The sequence below is a fragment of the Podarcis erhardii genome (genome assembly GCF_964252035.2).
Source record: "Podarcis erhardii genome assembly, chromosome: 2".
Taxonomy (NCBI): Eukaryota; Metazoa; Chordata; class Lepidosauria; order Squamata; family Lacertidae; genus Podarcis; species Podarcis erhardii.
In genome coordinates, this window is record NC_138498.1 from 34,284,384 (window position 1) to 34,301,806 (window position 17,423).

Consider the following 17,423-nt stretch of genomic DNA (forward strand, 5'->3'; position numbering starts at 1 on the left):
CTTTTTATATATCTTTTTATTTTTGGAATTAGTGTAATACTAATGAAATACTAGAATGTGCTGGAAAGGAATTAATTGGCTTTAGGAGAAAGGTTTGAAGGAGTTAAGTTTAAATATGGTTTAAATTTTGAAATTTTATTGCTTTGAAGGTAAGATAAGGTTAAAGAAATTAACGGTAAATTGAATTGTAAATTTTTTGAATGTTAATGATAATGAAATGAAATTAAGTGGTTTTAGTAATAAGGTAAAATAAGAATTTGTAAGAATGGATTGATATTAGACGAAAATTTGAAGCTATAATACGTGAGGATTAATAATTAAGGGTAAATTAAGAGGGTATGAATTTGCTGAACCAATTTTCAAATGGAATACAAAAAAGGGAGGTGTGAGGAAGTCAGGAAAATAAGTAAATGAACGGTAAGAAACTAAAAAGAGGGATTTTTATTTTTTATTTTTTTATTTTTCTCTTTATGTTAAATTTTGGTTTTTGTATTTTTGGTGCTTTTTATTGTTTATTGTCTTGTAACTTCTTTTTTGTTAAAAATTTAATAAAATATCATTTTTTAAAAAAAGAGGATGTGGGAAACTGCACTCATGTACAGATGCCTGACTAGCTAAGCAGGATATGTAGGTCTGTGTCAATAAGCAACTGAAATAATTCTACATCCTCAAGTAAGACCAGTGGCGTAGCGTGGGTTGTCAGCACCCGGGGCAAGGCAAGTAATTTGCGCCCCCTAACCCGTGGATTTGCGCCCCTTAACCCTAACCCCCAGATGTTGCGCCCGGTGCGGCCGGGCCCCCCTGCACCCCGCACGCTACGCCACTGAGTAAGACCGTAAGGTCTTTGGCCGCCTAATCTGTTTCCCAGAAGCAGAAGGCAGAACAGAAGTACAGGACATGTTCACAAGGGGAGACGTTTTGAGCAAAGACCATTGCATCAAATCAGCCTTCGCCAACTTGGTGCCCTATGGATATTTTGGACCATAAGTATCGGGCTAGAGGGAGATGTTGTCCAAAATATCTGTAGGGCATCAAGTTGAGACAACACACACTAGTTCCAACATTGGATTGCCTGTTTTTAAAAGAAATCTGACAGGCAGAAATTTAGCAGGTGATGCTTTTTGCAGATGAGGTTATGGGGGCAGCTTCACTGACTTAATTTCAGCACACTGGCTCACTAGTGAAGACACAGGAGCAAGGTCAGTTTAAAGTTGGCAGTCCTAGAATGTGATCTCCCATTACAATACACTTACTAAACTGGTCCAGGTGATAGAAACTGGAGGTTGAATGGAAGCAGCACCAGCTATAGGGTTGGAGAGTACACAGAAGTGGTCACGCCTACCTCTGCAATGTTGTTTTTTATACATACATATTTGCATGCATGCATACATAATTTTGTATGTATGCTGCCTTTCCACAGTTCAAGCAAAGCTCAAGGCAGCTTACAATATGAAAAGCATAACTCCAACATAACAAAAGTAGTCACAAACAATAAAGCATTAAAAATACACAACAAAACTGCACAATTTCCAAATAACAAGATCTAAAATAGATACCCTCCCCAAAAAAACAACAGCAACAACTCCCCCCCCCCAAATAGCACTCCAGCCCAAGAGTCTGTTCAGCAGTCTCAGCTTTTGTAGCTGGAGTCAGTACAGACCCACCCTCCTAGGTCCAGGTGGGAAAAGGCCTGCAAGGCAGGGAACAGGTCTCCCAGGGAGAGACATTCCAGAAAGTCACACATTTAATGTTTACTTGTTTAGTATTCTGATAAAATTGTCCCTGCTGCCTTTTGAAACAAGACATTAAGATACTGTGGGGGGTTTTTTTAACTCCTTGGTCTATACCAACCTGTCAAATGTTCCAGCATCATAGCTGGAAAGCTGACATAACTAGCTACCATAAGGGAGACCCCTTGGAGGCACACAGTTGACTAAAAATATCCTTTCAGTGCACTTCATTGGTCTGAAGGGCAAGCATTGCTAACAACGATTAGGAAAGAGATCAGTTCTGTGAGTGCCCTAATAGAAAACTGTGTGTGTCCATACCTTGAGTAAGACATGCAGTTCTAGATGCTCTACAGTAGATCTAATAAAAAGCTGGAGCATTTCTTCCATAGTTTCACAGGCCATATAAAACCAGAGGGGTGCAGCCTGACCAAAATGAAGGCTATCATTCACTGTTACCTACACACTTCCAGTGTGTAGGCTTGGCAAGATTTCAGGCCAGGGTTAGTTTTCAGCAGGCCTTTACCTCATTGTTGTCCTTTGGGAGGGACGCGGGTGGCGCTGTGGTCTAAACCACTGAGCCTCTTGGGCTTGCCGATTGGAAGGTCAGCGGTTTGAATCCCTGTGGCGGGGTGAGCTCCCATTGCTCTGTCCCAGCTCCTGCCAAATTAGCAGTTCAAAAGCTCACCGGTGCAAGTAGATAAATAGGTACCACTGCGGCAGGAAGGTAAACGGCGTTTCCATGCGCTCTGGTTTCCGTCACGTTCTGTTGCGCCAGAAGTGGATTGGTCATGCTGGCCACATGACCTGGAAAGCTGTCTGTGGACAAATGCTGGCTCCCTCAGCCTGAAAGCAAGATGAGCACTGCAACCCCATAGTCACCTTTGACTGGACGTTACCTCTTTTTTTACCTGTCCTTTGAAGCTCGCTATTGTTGGCTCCTTTCCCTGTGACGGCTAATCCATGCTTATCCTCTCTGTGCTGCCAAATCTATGGCACAAATGATGGTCCCATTTTCTTTCACTCTCTTGGTTAGCATAATGAAATCCTGCAGAGCTGCAGGTGATTGCCAGAGAGAAACTTTGTTCTGAGCATCAGCAAGCCAGGTGGAATTGTACATGATTAGTGGTTGTACTCTCTGCTATAAGAAACTGCTTGCTTCCAATATGCTCTGCTTGTATGTTTGCAAACACACACACACACACACACACACACACACACACACACACACACATCAAGTATTATAAGGGCTCTTTAAATATTCAATATTCCATCTAATTTAAATGGAAATTGACCTTTTAAAGAGCTAGCTCTGGAACTTCCCCTTTTCCCATTTTCCTCCTGACCAGATATATGGATAAACTCTCCTCTTTGACTGTAAACTGACATGAGCATCCCTGTGCTTTAACAACATAATTTAGAAAAATAACCAAGATCTGGATAAATGCACTGAACATTTATTTCCAGCAATATTCCTTTTTAAAAAAGAGAAAAATAGCTTGATGCTCCAAGATATTGTTAGGGATAGGCACAGTTACCTCAAACATGTGGTCATTCTGTCTCATACTAGGAAGAATAATTGTGTGTAAAGAAAGTTGCTGCCTTAAGTCATGCCCAGATTTTGGAAAAGAAATACCAACAGCAGAATCAATTCCACTTGTATAGTTACCCTTACCTTCTAAAAGAGGAATTAAATATACTTGTCATACTACGTATTCCCAAACTCAAGCAGCAGCTTGTATGACCTATATCCTGTTCACTGCATCTTACATCTTATTTATTGTTTTATTACATTTAGGCAGTGTTGTATAGTGGTTAGAGTGTTGGACTAGGACCTGGGAGACTAGGGATCAAATCCCCACTTGGCCATGAAGCTCACTGGGTGGGCCAGTCACTTCCTCTCAGCCCTAACTTACCTTAAAGGGTTTTGTGGTGCAAATTGAGGGGCAGAACCACGTGCAGCACCTTGAGCTACTTGGAAAAAAGGTGAGATATAAATGCAATAAATAAACAGAATTATATCATGCCATTCCTCAAAGCTGCTCAAGGTCACATGCATGGTTCTCCCCTTTCTTAATAACCACCTAACAACCACCCTGAGAGCAAGACCGAAAGACAGGAAGAGGCCCAAGGTTTATGGCCAGGCTGGCATTTGAACCGTGGTCTCCCCAGTCCCTGTCCAACACTTTGACCACTACACCACACTGTCTCTCAGCATTACCTAGTCAGTCATCCCTTTTTCTTGGGAGTTTCAGTCGTTACTCAGGCAGAGATCTGCGGGCAACAACTGTCAACCACTGTCTTGGAATTTCCCAGTGAAACAAAGTTTGGAAAATTGTTGCTTTTTGCATTGGGTTTAATAATAATTATGGCGATAAATTTTGCTTCAGGTCCTGAATTTGCCTGGCAAACAAAAAGCATCTATATTATTGGTTGTGTATTTGAATGCTTGATTTAACGTCTCTTAATATCCAGTGGGTATCCAGGACGCGGGTGGCACTGTGGGTTAAACCACAGAGCCTAGGACTTGCCGATCAGAAGGTCGCGGTTCGAATCCCCTCGACGGGATGAGCTCCCGTTGCTCAGTCCCTGCTCCTGCCAACCTAGCAGTTCGAAAGCACGCCAAGGTGCAAGTAGATAAATAGGTACCTCTCCGGTGGGAAGGTAAACAGTGTTTCTGTGCGCTGCTCTGGTTCACCAGAAGCGGCTTAGTCATTCTGGCCACATGATCCGGAAGCTGTACGCCGGCTCCCTCGGCCAACAAAGCGAGATGAGCACCACAACCCCAGAGTCGGTCACAACTGGAGCTAATGGTCAGGGGTCCCTTTACCTTTACCTAATATCCAGTGGAATCTGTTTCTGGTATCTAAAGGGAATCGCTCAAGTAAGACTCTACCTTCCCCCCTTTGAAATGCAAACGAGAGGCAAACTGGAACAAAAGCTCCAAGCACCTTCTCAGTGAATGATTGCCTCTGGCAGCTCACTTTTATTTAGGAATCTGTGCTACATCTTCCTTTCCGGAGTTGTGTGGCTCTGCTTGCATCAGTGATAAAATCAGTTCCCATGAGCATCTGACAGCGGCAAAGAGGCTGTCCGCACCTGGAGGAAAGAAGGATATTGAAAGCTGTTGGGGGCGAAAAATCTTTCCAGATTTTACACCATATATGATCGAAAACTGTAGCTGGACGTTCTCAGACACATTCACTCCTTTGGTTTCTTCTGAAATCCGCAGTGATAAGTTTGAAAGTTGCTGGTAGTGCCGGAAAAGGAACCAGGGGGCAGTGTGATGTAAGAGGAAAAGCAGAGTGTTTATTCAAGTTTGGGCACTTAAAGGGACGACGTCAAAAACCTTTATTACAATGCATTAATATCTGTTGGGTGGGGCTCGCCGCGGATGTAGCTGACGGCTTAGTCTCCCAGGTGTTGCGGGTGCTGTCCTTAGTGCTGATCTGTGCTTAGAGCGGGTGCGGTGGAGAGGTCTCCGTGGTGCTTCTTGGCCGAGGAGTTTCCGGTCTTCTTGTGCTGCCGGAGCTGGCCTTGGTGCTGAAACCCTGTCCAGGCGCTGCAGCTTTATGGATCAGTAAAAGCGGCAAGGTTCTCGCTTGCTCAGCACTTCGCAGTCCCAGGAAACCCAGATCGTCAACAACCGCCTCCCTCCCTCCCTCCCTCCCTCCCGCACGCCGCCGCCTCCCGTACCTCTAGCCTAGCTTCACTTCAGGTCGAGCTCTCTTTAGATGCGTTTCTTTCGCACCTTTTCCTTCTCCGGGAGAGGAGGAAAATGTAGCAGGCTTGAGTCCGGAGAACTGCTGCGCTCGCTTGCTGCATTGAGGTCTGGCCCGGAGCCGGCGCGTTTAGCATTGACGCAATAAAATTAGCCTGGAGAAGAGAAATGGAGACGTACTGGGGATATCAGAGCGGGGCTGGCAGCCCTTATGACTACTCGGGGATGGGTGCCAATGGGACTGGCATCCAAAGCAGCACTTACTACAATGAGGACCTTTTGCACAAGGTACAGATGTGTTCTGTGTGTGAGGGAGGGAGGGTAGTTGTAGGACGTAGGGCAGAGCAGAGAAAGAGTTAAAATTGGAACCACTGCATGAAACAACATCAAGGAGACAGAACGCTATGGTACAAAGGAGAGGGACGGAGGCTTATTCAATGTGATCTTTATCGTTTATGCCTGGTGCTTTAGAAGTTGAATGTATGGGACAGGAAGTGTTTCACATCTGGCTTGTGAGCGTCCCAGAGGCACCTGGTGGGCCACTGTGGGAACAGAATGTTGGACAAGATGGGTCTTTGGTCTGATCCATCAGGGATCTTCTTATGGTTAAAAAGAACCCCAACAAAAACTGTAGAGTTCTTAAGGAGAGCAAGTAAAAGAGATAGGAGAGAATTTGGTGCTGCATGTAAATTCATTGCAATTGCATGCACTTTTATAGGGGAGGGGAGGGAAGTTTAAACCAGATCCATCAAATGGAAATCAGCTGTGGAAACTAAACCATGATTTGTGCACTGTCTTTTTTTAAAAAAGAACTCTGGTCCCAAGCTTGCATATTTTCATATAGCAGCTCCTCCGAGCTCCCTCTTGAACTATCCAAGTAAATATCTGCAATGTTTGGAGAGCCCAAAAGATGGCGAGAACGAGTCCTGAACGTGATGGGACATTAATGCCAGGCTGTGGCTTATTTATAGAACCCCATGAAGAACAGCACTGCAAGAAACTTCCAATTTGCCAGCAAATTACAGGGAATGGAAATGTTTTTGTCTACTGTGTTGTTGACACAACACAGCTGTTGAACAATAACTGTTAGTTAGGCCCCTTGTTTATTTCCAAGGACTAATTAGGATAATTTGAAGAGGAGATACAAACAATCATTGAATTTAAAGAGAAATAGGGTGTGTTGTCTAAAACGACCCTAAGGGGAGTTTTTGGCAACCTGTCATGTGAACTATGTGGTTCCACCCTGCAATCAGAGTCTTTTGGGTGGGCGCCCTCTCTTATAGTGCCTGGGCAGCTTCTATTCTGGATAACAGGATTGCTGTGTCTCTGTCATCCTTGTGTTCTGTATCTTTCTATAGTCTCTCTCTCTCTCTCTCTCTCTCTCTCTCTCTCTCTCTCTCTCTCTCTAATAGCCTGCAGTCCTCAAGCCACTTATTCCTTACGACTCTAATAGTTCCTGAATTTAATAAGGCTTCACCTCTATTAACTCAACTTAATGGGTTTGATGGCTGCATATTTCAGCCATGCAGGGTTCTTGATCAGTAGTAAGTTATTGCTTCCAAATGCATCCATTTGTACCTATTCCCATCATCCAGTCCTATGTATCTAAGGTGTGTGGCTGCTGCTTCCATAAGATTAGCTCTTGGGATGTATTGATGCTGAGTTTGAATCTTTAAATGCTCTCTGCGGTTTGGGTGTTTGTGACCCAGGTGGATTGCCAGGCTGCCTTGTTTCCCTTGTCCCCAGTTGGTGATAAAAATAAATAAATCAAAATTCCAGGCAAGCAAACTTGCAGCTTCTAATAAGATTGCTATGGATGTTGAGGAGGCTATTGCTGCTGGTGTAGGAATTTGTCATCACATCAACATCATGCTCATGGTTCCTGGTTTTAAGTGGTACTGCTGCAGTGCCTGTCTGAACAGAAGCAACAGCCGATTTGGAGGGCCTTGTGGTGGACCTGTTTTTGCATGCATCACACTCCATGGCGATATCCCTGATGATGATGATGATGATGATGATGATGATGATGATTTATTTATAGCCCACCCATCTAGCTAGATTTCCCCAGCCACTCTGGGCAGCTTCCAACAGAATATTAAAATACAATAACCTATTAAACATTAAAAGCTTCCCTAAACAGGGCTGCCTTCAGATGTCTTCTAAAAGTCTGGTAGTTGTTGTTCTGTTTGACATCTGGTGGGAGGGTGTTCCAAAGGGCGGGTGCCACTACCAAGAAGGCCCTCTGCCTGGTTCCCTGTAACTTGGCTTCTCGCAGCAAGGGAACCGCCAGAAGGCCCTCGGCGCTGGACCTCAGTGTCGGGGCAGAACGATGGTGGTGGAGACGCTCCTTCAGGTATACTGGAGTGATGACTTCAGTTTCCTTGGATTTTCATTAGCAATGAGTGATGGTTTATGGCAGGGTGGAACACCCGTACCCTTCCAGCTCCCATCAGCCCCAGGCAGACAGGGTGACAGGGTATGTGTGTGTGTGTGTGTGTGTGTCTATAATATTTTACTGAGTTTTAAATATTTAAAATATTGACTCATGAAGTCCAGTGTTGGGAAAGTTCTGTGATATGTGAAAATACTGGGTTGTATCTTGTGTTAGTTCTACTCAGGCATGTTCATTAATTTCAATGGGTTTATTCTGTCTTAGGTCTATTAATTTCAGTCGGTCTATGCTAAGAAAAAACTTAATGGGATGCAACCCACTATTAGTGTGTGTGTGTGTGTGTGTGTGTGTGTGTGCACGCACACCTGTGGTGTCGTCTGCCCCCCCCCCCATCAGCTTCCTTGACAATTACATGCTTTAAAATTTAGGTGATAACTTGTTTGCTGTGTGACATGTTCTTTCTGTGGGTTGGTCTGCCTCTAGGACAGAAGCATCAGTTCAGTTCAATCCTTTGTTTAAAAGAAACAGAAGCAAGGTTTAGACACTTTTAAAATATTCCTTTGGAGAGCTTTTCAAGGTTATTATAATCAAGGAGATGATGGGGCTCTTGTATACCACCTGAAGTCAAACCCCAGTGCACATGTGTACGTTTAATGACCTGGACTTCTCTGAAAACTGGTTGTTGTCTTGAAATTCAATAGCTTCCTTTCATTGTCTGGCTCATCTTCCCTCTTGTGGCTACATCAGCCCTATAAGTCTTGGTATAAATGGGTTATTGAAGCCTGCACCTTGTCAGAAGCTTGTCAGACCAATTACAGGAGTACCAAACTTTTAAGGCTTCGTTTATCGTTCCCCCTGCCTTCTGATGAAGTTGGATGAGCACCGGCAGTCTAGCTGTCAGCTCATTGTAATGTTGGCCTAGTTCTCTGGGCCAACTAGAAGTGACATTGGGAAACCCATAATCATATCTTCTGTGATTTTTTATTTATTTTTTTTAATGCTAAATGAAGCCACCTGAGTGAGGGTGGTATTTAGACTAAGGCTACTTTCCCCCCTTTTCACTGATTTTCCATTTGACTCATTAACCCCCCTGTCCCAATTTGCTGATAGGAGAGGTAGAATTACAGGTACACCCCCCCCCCCACATGGAGCAAATATTAGCTCTGGGGGGGAGGCAATTCATATCAGGGAAATGGCATGGGAGGGGGGAGGAGAATGGTTAAAAATGTTCACCCAGTGCTACAATCAACAGCCCCAGTACAAATCTAGTTCTCCTGCAGATGAATTTATCAGTTAAAAAATGCGAGAGATACAGTTACAGGTGTCAAATCGGATCGGACCCTCACAGAGAAAGTAAGCATGTGTCTGGACTGTACCATTTCAGATTGCAGGTGGAGGCCCACATGATTTGAATGTTCCATTCTAGATACAAAAATGAATAAAGAAAGCCGTCCACATATTAACGTAAGTATGGCAATGATGTTGGGGAGAGCGCTAGACTATAATTCTTCCTGACATCATTTCCTGTGTGGAGGAGGATGTTGCTGTTGTTTTGTATGGAAGATTCTTCAGTCATGTTGTAAGCCTGTAGTGGTGCAGCACCAACTATGCTGCTGATAGTTTTCTTTAGAATTGTCATGTCTCCAAATTGTCTTCTGGGTGACCCAAAATGTTAGTCACACTGGGAACCACTAGTAGGTGAGTGATTTTGTATTTGGATCTCAAGTAGAAGGCACTACCCAAACTGGTAGGGTTTCCTGAAGGTGCAAATGGTAACAGTTGCTTGTGAAAGGAAAATGCTACCACCACCATGGAAAGAGTTAAAGTAGAAGTCACTCCTATAAATGGAATATAAAGGGGCACTATAGGAAGAAGGGCAACAGCTGCTTTGGTATGTTAATAACTACTCAATGTCTTTTGAAGACAAGCAAGGTGGAAATAAGGAAACACGGGACCTTCTTGTAGGGATGAGGAACCCATGGCCTCCCAGATATTATCAGACTCCAGCTCCCATCAGCCCCAGTCAGGATAGCCGCTGGTCAGGAATGATGGGAGCTGTAGTCCATCAATATCTGAAAGGCCACAGGTTCCCCACCCTGGGTTATGTTCATCCACTCAACAAGGTCCAGAGTCAGAGAGCAGAAGAAAGCAGGGTAGACCAGCATAGAGGTGACTTTAGGTGAGGAGGAGACCTTTAGAACAGTGTTTCCCAACCTTGTGCCTCCAGCTGTTTTTGAACTACAACTCCCATCATCCCTGACTAGCAAGACCAGTGGCAAGGGATGATGGGAATTGTAGTCCAAAAACAGCTGGAGGCACAAGGTTGGGAAACACTGCTTTAGAAAAACTAACAAAGCAAGCAAACTCTGTTTCATGCTCTGCAGGCAAATGAAATGTGGAGATATCCTGAGTCATCAGCAAATCCTTCATAATACTCAATTTGGTAAACAGATTATGAACTGCATGAACCTGGTTTCAATTGCTTTACTCCTAGGAATATTTCTTTAGTATTTGGCACATTGTCCTTTCAATAGTAGTGGCTGCCCCTGGGACCCTATTAAGGGGAGGAGGGGAGGTTTCAAACTGTGAGTGAAGGAAAATATAAGATGGGAAAACCTAAGTTTCTCTGTCCTCTCCACCCTCTTCAAATTGCTTTCACATTTGATAATTAATGAGAGACTCCTTTTTTTAAAACTGATGCAGCATTGATGTGGGGTGCAGCTTCTGCTCCTGATTTAACCAGCTCCTGTGCTGAGGAGTGCTTTGTATGGAGAAGTGAGCTGTAAAAAAAAAAGAAACTTGATGTGGATATGCTGTAGGCTTCTTGTTAACATTTCTGCATTTCTGCAAAGCCCACAAAACAGCTGAGTGAAATGCCCCATTTTGGAGAACAAGTGGGACTTGACACACTTTTGGAAGGCAAGTTTCTCCAGCAGTGGCAATGCCCAAACAGGAAGTGGAACAGGAAGTTGCCACTATTACTATCCTCACAGGGGAAGCCTAGAAGTGTCTGCTCTGTGTTGGCAGGAATTCAAGGTACGTGCAGGACCTTGGAGAGCTCACAAAGTCCTATACTCCTGTCTATACAAATTACTGTCTTTGAAGCTGTGCAAACGGTTATCTCTGTAGCTGGAGCCTTATATGAGTTGACTGGATTTCTCATGTAGTGAGTCCCACCTCCTTTGGAGGTGTTGGTTATTAAAGGGTCCTCGTCTTTCTCTCTCTTTTTTTGCAGTGTTCAGGTTCTCTGGGTCTGGTGAGATGGGTACTGTGGGAGACTCACCCTTATAATGATTTGATATCACAAAGCTGGCTCAACCCTGCAGTGAAACTGCCAATGCAGCTCCGAGGACTAAGGAATTCAGGTTCAGTGCCAAAGAAACTCTAGGATTAAAAGAACACTCTTGTCCTCTGGGAATTGGCCGAATGGAAATACTGCTGCTGGGTTCCACTGTATGCTATATATTCTGGTGCATGCATTTTATTTAAGTGCAAGTTCCTGCTCAATTTCCAGCAACTTTCCCTTCACTTTTTTCCTTGCCTATTACAGTGCAAATGAGCTTGCAAGAACGGTAGGTGAGCAGAGCACACCGAAGGGCTTATGTTTCATGAGCAAACTGGGAAGAAACTCCAAGCATGTGGCCCAATCAAATGGAAACTTCTGATGCCAACTTCATTTGGTGGGACTTAATGTTAGGATCCTGGGCAATGCGCAGCAGGAAACCAGGAACGAATGCTTCCAGGGTAGCACTGCTATTTTTTATAGGTCAGGTGAGATGAGGTGGGATATCTCACTATGTTGCCAGCTACATGGATGTTATTGTGTAGAACGGAGGAGAATGGGACTATGGCTCTGCTCAGTTTTGTGATTCTGGTGATTTTATGGGTGCTGCTTTGACTGTTGTATCATTTGTGTTGCATTTGACTTTTATTGCATTTTGTGGTGCTGTGGGTAAAACCTCAGCGCCTAGGACTTGCCGATCGCATGGTCGGTGGTTCGAATCCCCGTGGCGGGGTGCGCTCCCGTCGTTCGGTCCCAGCGCCTGCCAACCTAGCAGTTCGAAAGCACCCCCGGGTGCAAGTAGATAAATAGGGACCGCTTACTGGTGGGAAGGTAAACGGCGTTCCGTGTGCTGCGCTGGCTCGCCAGTTGCAGCTTGTCATGCTGGCCACGTGACCCGGAAATGTCTGCGGACAGCACTGGCTCCCAGCCTATAGAGTGAGATGAGCGCACAACCCTAGAGTCTGGCATGACTGGCCCGAATGGGCAGGGGTACCTTTACCTTTACTAGATACTGCCTTGTAAGTTCATAGTGAAGGGTGGCCTATATAGTTACTGAATAAATACATAAATGCCTAACCGTTAGTCCCGTGATTCCCAATATGGGGCATGTGCCCCACAGGGGGGCAATTTGATTTTTAAGGGGTGCAATTCCAGAATGAGTTATTAACAGATAATGGCCTTTTAGGCTTCCTCCACATGAATAGTTCACTTTTTGAATAATAAGAATTATATGTCATGGGGGTAGGGGGGTCAGGATTTTAGAGATGCTTAGGTGGGGCATGGCCAAAAATAGGTTGGGAACCACTGCATTAGTCAAAGCAAATCAGAACATATTCCAAACTGGACTATCTGGTGGCCAGTATCTTCTCTACTGCAGAGCAACAGCCCTTTCCAATTAAAGGATACCTTACTATTGATCAGCTCTTCTTTCCCTTGCAATATCTCCCCAAGCATTTTAAAAGATGGTGGTAAAATCGTGTCAACTCAACACTTAAAGTTAGAATGTTATTATTTTGTAACCTTTTAGTTCATTGTGGGTTTTTCTTTTTGCTTTTCCATTTTAATTGTGTTCTTCATTTTGTAAACCACCTTGAGAATATGAGGAAGCAGATATGTCTTAAGACATTTGAAGAAATGCGTTCCCTCCTAGCATCTCTCTTTCTTCCTTCTTCTGGAGAAACTGCAGTTTGCAGCTGAAAAACCTGACTGAGCTGCATGATTCGGTGATAAAAATAAAATTCTGAATAATATAACGAAGTTCAACCAAAGGTTGTGGTTAGCACTGTATGTTACTTTCTGCTTACCAAAGGTGGCTTCATGTGTTTAATTTTGCAACTCTATATTCTTGTAGGGGGAGAAGACAAAATTACCGAGAGAGCTATACTGTATGTAATAATGAAACTGTGTGGAAATGTTTGTGTATTTGTCCTGCAGGGAGACTGTGACAGTGCCACAATCCTACATGAGTCTGTGTGCAATGACCTGGATTTTTCTATCTTGGGCTTGGTGTCAGTCCTAAGAAGGGCTGGGATTTTGCACCAGCGCTGCCCAGAAAAATAGGAGGAGGATTTTAATTTATCACCCACCCTAAGGTTCCAGGGCAGATTACAACAATTTAAAATAGTTTAAAGCAGTTTAAAAAATTAAAAATTAAAAAATATACAAGCACACAAAAAACCACTACTATGATTAATGTGGAGTTCCTGAAGGGGAGGCAACATATACCATGATCTGGATTTGTATGAGTTTATTTACAAATATGCAGGCTGAGCATAGGCAAAGGCAGACAGCTTAACACTCCAGCAACAAATTCTCTTCAGAGGGACAGCAACACTCCCTTCCCATCTCCTGTTACCTTAAAAAGGTAAAGGGACCCCTGACCATTAGGTCCAGTCATGACCGACTCTGGGGTTGCAGCGCTCATCTCGCTTTATTGGCCGAGGGATCCAGCGTACAGCTTCTGGGTCATGTGGCCAGCATGACTAAGCCGCTTCTGGCAAACCAGAGCAGTGTACGGAAATAGTGTTTACCTGCCCGCTGGAGCAGTACCTATTTATCTACTTGCACTTTGACGTGCTTTCGAACTGCTAGGTTGGCAGGAGCAGGGACTGAGCAATGGGAGCTCACCCCGTCGTGGGGATTCAAACCACTGACATTCTAATCGGCAAGTCCTAGGCTCTGTGGTTTAACCCACAGCGCCACCCGCATCCCTTACAGAACCCTTAAATCAGCTCATCCCTCTCTGTGTATCTCTCCCAGGTTAACTTGGCCTCAAAACTGCAGTTTCTCTTCTGTTCCTTTACCATACCCTCCAACATTTCTCCGATGAAAATAGGAATGTCCAATTCAATAATAATTTTATTCTTTATACCTTGTCCATCTGGCTGGGTTGCCTCAGCCACTCTGGGCAGTTTCCAACATATATAAAAACATAATAAAACATTAAACATTAAAAGCAATTTGCCTATACAGGGCTGTCTTCCAATATCTTCTAAAGGTTTTATAGTTATCTCCTCAACTGAGAGGGTCGCATAACTCCATAGCCTCCAACATTTCTCCAACGAAAATAGGGATGCCCTAAGGAAAAGTGGGACATTCTGGGGGGTCAAATCAGAAACCATGATGGCTTCTTTAAATCTGGGACTGTCCCTGGAAAATAGGGACACTTGGAGGGTCTGCCTTACATCTGCATGCACACATGCACACAATGCATGTCTTTACTGGGTAGCTGAGTATGTCACCTCTCAGAATCTCGGAGGTTTCTCTGTAATTCAGGATGCTCCAAGCTCTCTGTACCAAGAAACAATTGTCTAACAATTAGCTCCTACAGAGAGACTCTCCTGGGCTATTAGCATTCCATTGTCAAGTACAAGACTCTGGCCAGGCATTGCCTTTGACACCCACTACTGATTCAATCCTGCTGACAGGTTACCCTTGAGGCAATGTAGCTCTGGGCAGAAGGAAAGGGTTTCTTGCCTTAATGCAAACCCAGAGTGCTAGGCCTATTCATAGCAACCACATGGGAAACCCATAACAATGCAGTCCCCAAATACAGGGTTTCTGGGATTTGGTAGCAATGTAAAATGTGCATGTTGACACTGGATGATTATGTCAAAATGGGAATTTGTGAAGCTGAGAACAAGGAAGACTGTGAACTGACATCCATGACTGGACATCAAATAATCTGATCTATAGTCCAATTAAGCTGGAGAATTTGGGAAATATCAGTGCGGTTCTGTCTTTGAGTTACATGAGCTGAATGCGGATAGGATTGCTACTAAATCTTTTACATGGGCATAACTTGAAAATGCTGAAACTGGTACACCCACATGGTAATGGAATAAAAGAGGGTGGAGGCAGATATTGGGACATGCTGGAGGTACGGGGTGAGTGTGGGAATGTTCAGGGAGGCAGGAAAGGATTGTTTAATTATATCCTTTCCAACTTGCATTAACAAGTTCTATAATTTAACAGAGTAACATTCCCCTTTTAAACTTACACAGCGGATAGGTTTGCCAGGCTTGCTTAAGTTTCTAAAATAAGTTTCCTGGTAATTCCCCTTTATTCCCTCCTAAAAGGAATAGACATGACAGTATTGTATAAAAGGTATAAATAGTTTACTCACACATTCTGTTTACAGATGGATCCCAGAAGGCAGACTTAAGTTACAAATATATACACTTGGAATCTATCCCATAAGGAGATAGTTCCTTTGTCCTCTCTTGGCCAAGAGAGCATCTCAGGCTGATGAAAGCAAAATGGAGAAGAGAGAGGTGTTGTGGCCAGCCCTGTGCTTTTGTTACCTGCACAGGTGAGGTCATGCCCACCTCTGGTCACATTTAGAGGAAGTTTGTCCCAGCCCAGGAGGAAACAGGAAGTTTATCTACTGTCTGGACAAACATCCCTCTTCATGTCTAAACTTGTCCACTCTAGGAATGTTGTATTTGACTGCTCTGTGTTTCACACCCCACAGTGAGAAGGTCAAAGAAGTAGCTAGCTTTCTCTTTAGGGGAAAGTTTGTATCTCAGTGACAGAACATCTTCCTTCCACGCAGAAGTCCAAGTTCAATGTACCGCATCTCCAGGTAAGACTGGGAGAGATTTTGTGTCTGAAACCTTGGTATTTAGGGATGATAGATGTTGTAGTCCCAGCAACAGCTGGAGGGCCACAGGTCCCCCATCCCTGCAGGAGTGGCTTAAATGAGCCATTGTTGATTGAACCATCCATGCATGTAGATAAAACTGGCCTACATTTCAGGGCTTTGTGAGCTTCACTCATATAATGTCTGTGGAGCACTTGGGAGTAATAACCCCAGTTGGGAGTCTACAGGCAGGGAGGGTTATGATGGCAACATTCTGCAGATGGCGAATGTCTTCCAAAACAGAGGCAGAAAAACCTAATTGCTCTATTTTGCATCAGAACCTGTTTTCAGGCCTAAGTCACACAACCTTTATGTTCTGTCTTTGGCCATGGTCAGTTTCCCAGCCCGTTTCCAAGGGATTAAATTTATACCTTGTGGGAACACACTGTTAGAGGTGGCAATTCTTAGACATGTAAACTCTGAATTTGTCAGGGTTACTTTGTCAGAAGTATAGGAGAAAACCTGAAACCCAGAATTGGCTCATATAGATCCCTTGTGGGGTTTATGCCGATTTATGCTTGCTGTCAAGCCAAACAAGGATGTGAGTAGCAGTTATTCCAATGTAATATATTTGGGAGCTGCCATCTGCCTACCTATCTTTTCCGTTCAGAGGAATTATATTGGATGCTGCTTTAATGCTAGTACAACAAGCCACCTACTATTAAGTCATTATGCCGGCTAATAGCGTATGCATGGGCCAAATATAAATATACTATTGATGTTTGGTTTCCCATCTCTTCCAAAGAACTTATGAGCCCTGCATGCATGCAGTTTCCATTCACTTGAGAGCTAATGGTTTTGATTAATATTTAAGGAACAGAATATTGAAAGCCACCCTGGTGATATAGTGATCCAGATCGTTTAAGTGAACTGCAGGTAAATAATGGGAGATTGAACCCCACACCATTCAGAGTAGCTGCGGAATATTTTCCAGCTCTTATCAATACAGCTGGAGAGCAGCCTGTTGATTTTAATCAGTCCTCTTGAAAGTGCAACAATGTGTTGCACAGAGGAACATGCAAATATCAAGTCCCTCCTGTGACGCGATCCCTTTCTTCTTGGCTGAAAAATCACCACACATTTGAGTAGATGTGGGAGAGAACAAAGAGCCAAGCTGTAGTTCCTCTCTTCCTCTTTTCTTGGACACCTTGGCACCAATGAATGACAGCCCACACACAATGACCGCTCCCCACATCAAATGGGGGGTGCCTTTTGTGTGGTTGCACGCAGCCCCCCAGATCCCATTGCAGCTCCTGGTAATTTGGGCTGGCTTCATCCTCCCCAGGCTGGATACCTGGAGGTCACCACATACCTCAGCCAATCACCCAATCCTGCCTGGGGAGGCGTTGCCAGGGGATTGGCCAGGTAAGGGGAGGGACCACCCTGCCCACACAACAGAAGGTGAATCTTACCTGCTAAGCGTCAGTTGGCTCCAGAGCTTCTCCCACCCTGCCCTCCCTCAGTTAAGTCTTCTCTTGCAGGTTAAACTCTTCTCCACAGGTACCACTGCTACATCAGGGTCACTGTTGAAGGGCCGGAAAGGAATTTTCCTGCATTGGCAGGTTTTGCCTTTCCCGTAGCAAAACGTCACAACTTTGGTAGTTTCAGGCCTTGGGCAGAATCCTTTAGTCTATCTTCTTAAATGGGGGGGGGGTGAA

The 17,423-nt window shown here is 44.2% G+C and overlaps 1 protein-coding gene across 2 annotated transcripts in view; it reads left to right on the forward strand.

Annotated features, from left to right (window-relative positions):
- Positions 1-5,373: 5,373 nt before the first annotated feature.
- RAB37 (RAB37, member RAS oncogene family) overlaps positions 5,374-17,423 on the forward strand; it is a 77,799-nt gene continuing 65,749 nt past the window's right edge. The window contains exon 1 of one of the 2 annotated variants that reach the window (XM_081850921.1): positions 5,374-5,736. In XM_081850921.1, coding sequence (XP_081707047.1) covers positions 5,617-5,736 — 120 coding nt within the window. In that variant the 5' untranslated portion in view covers positions 5,374-5,616. The remainder of the gene's footprint in view (positions 5,737-17,423) is intronic. The other variant, XM_081850924.1, reaches the window with a different exon arrangement.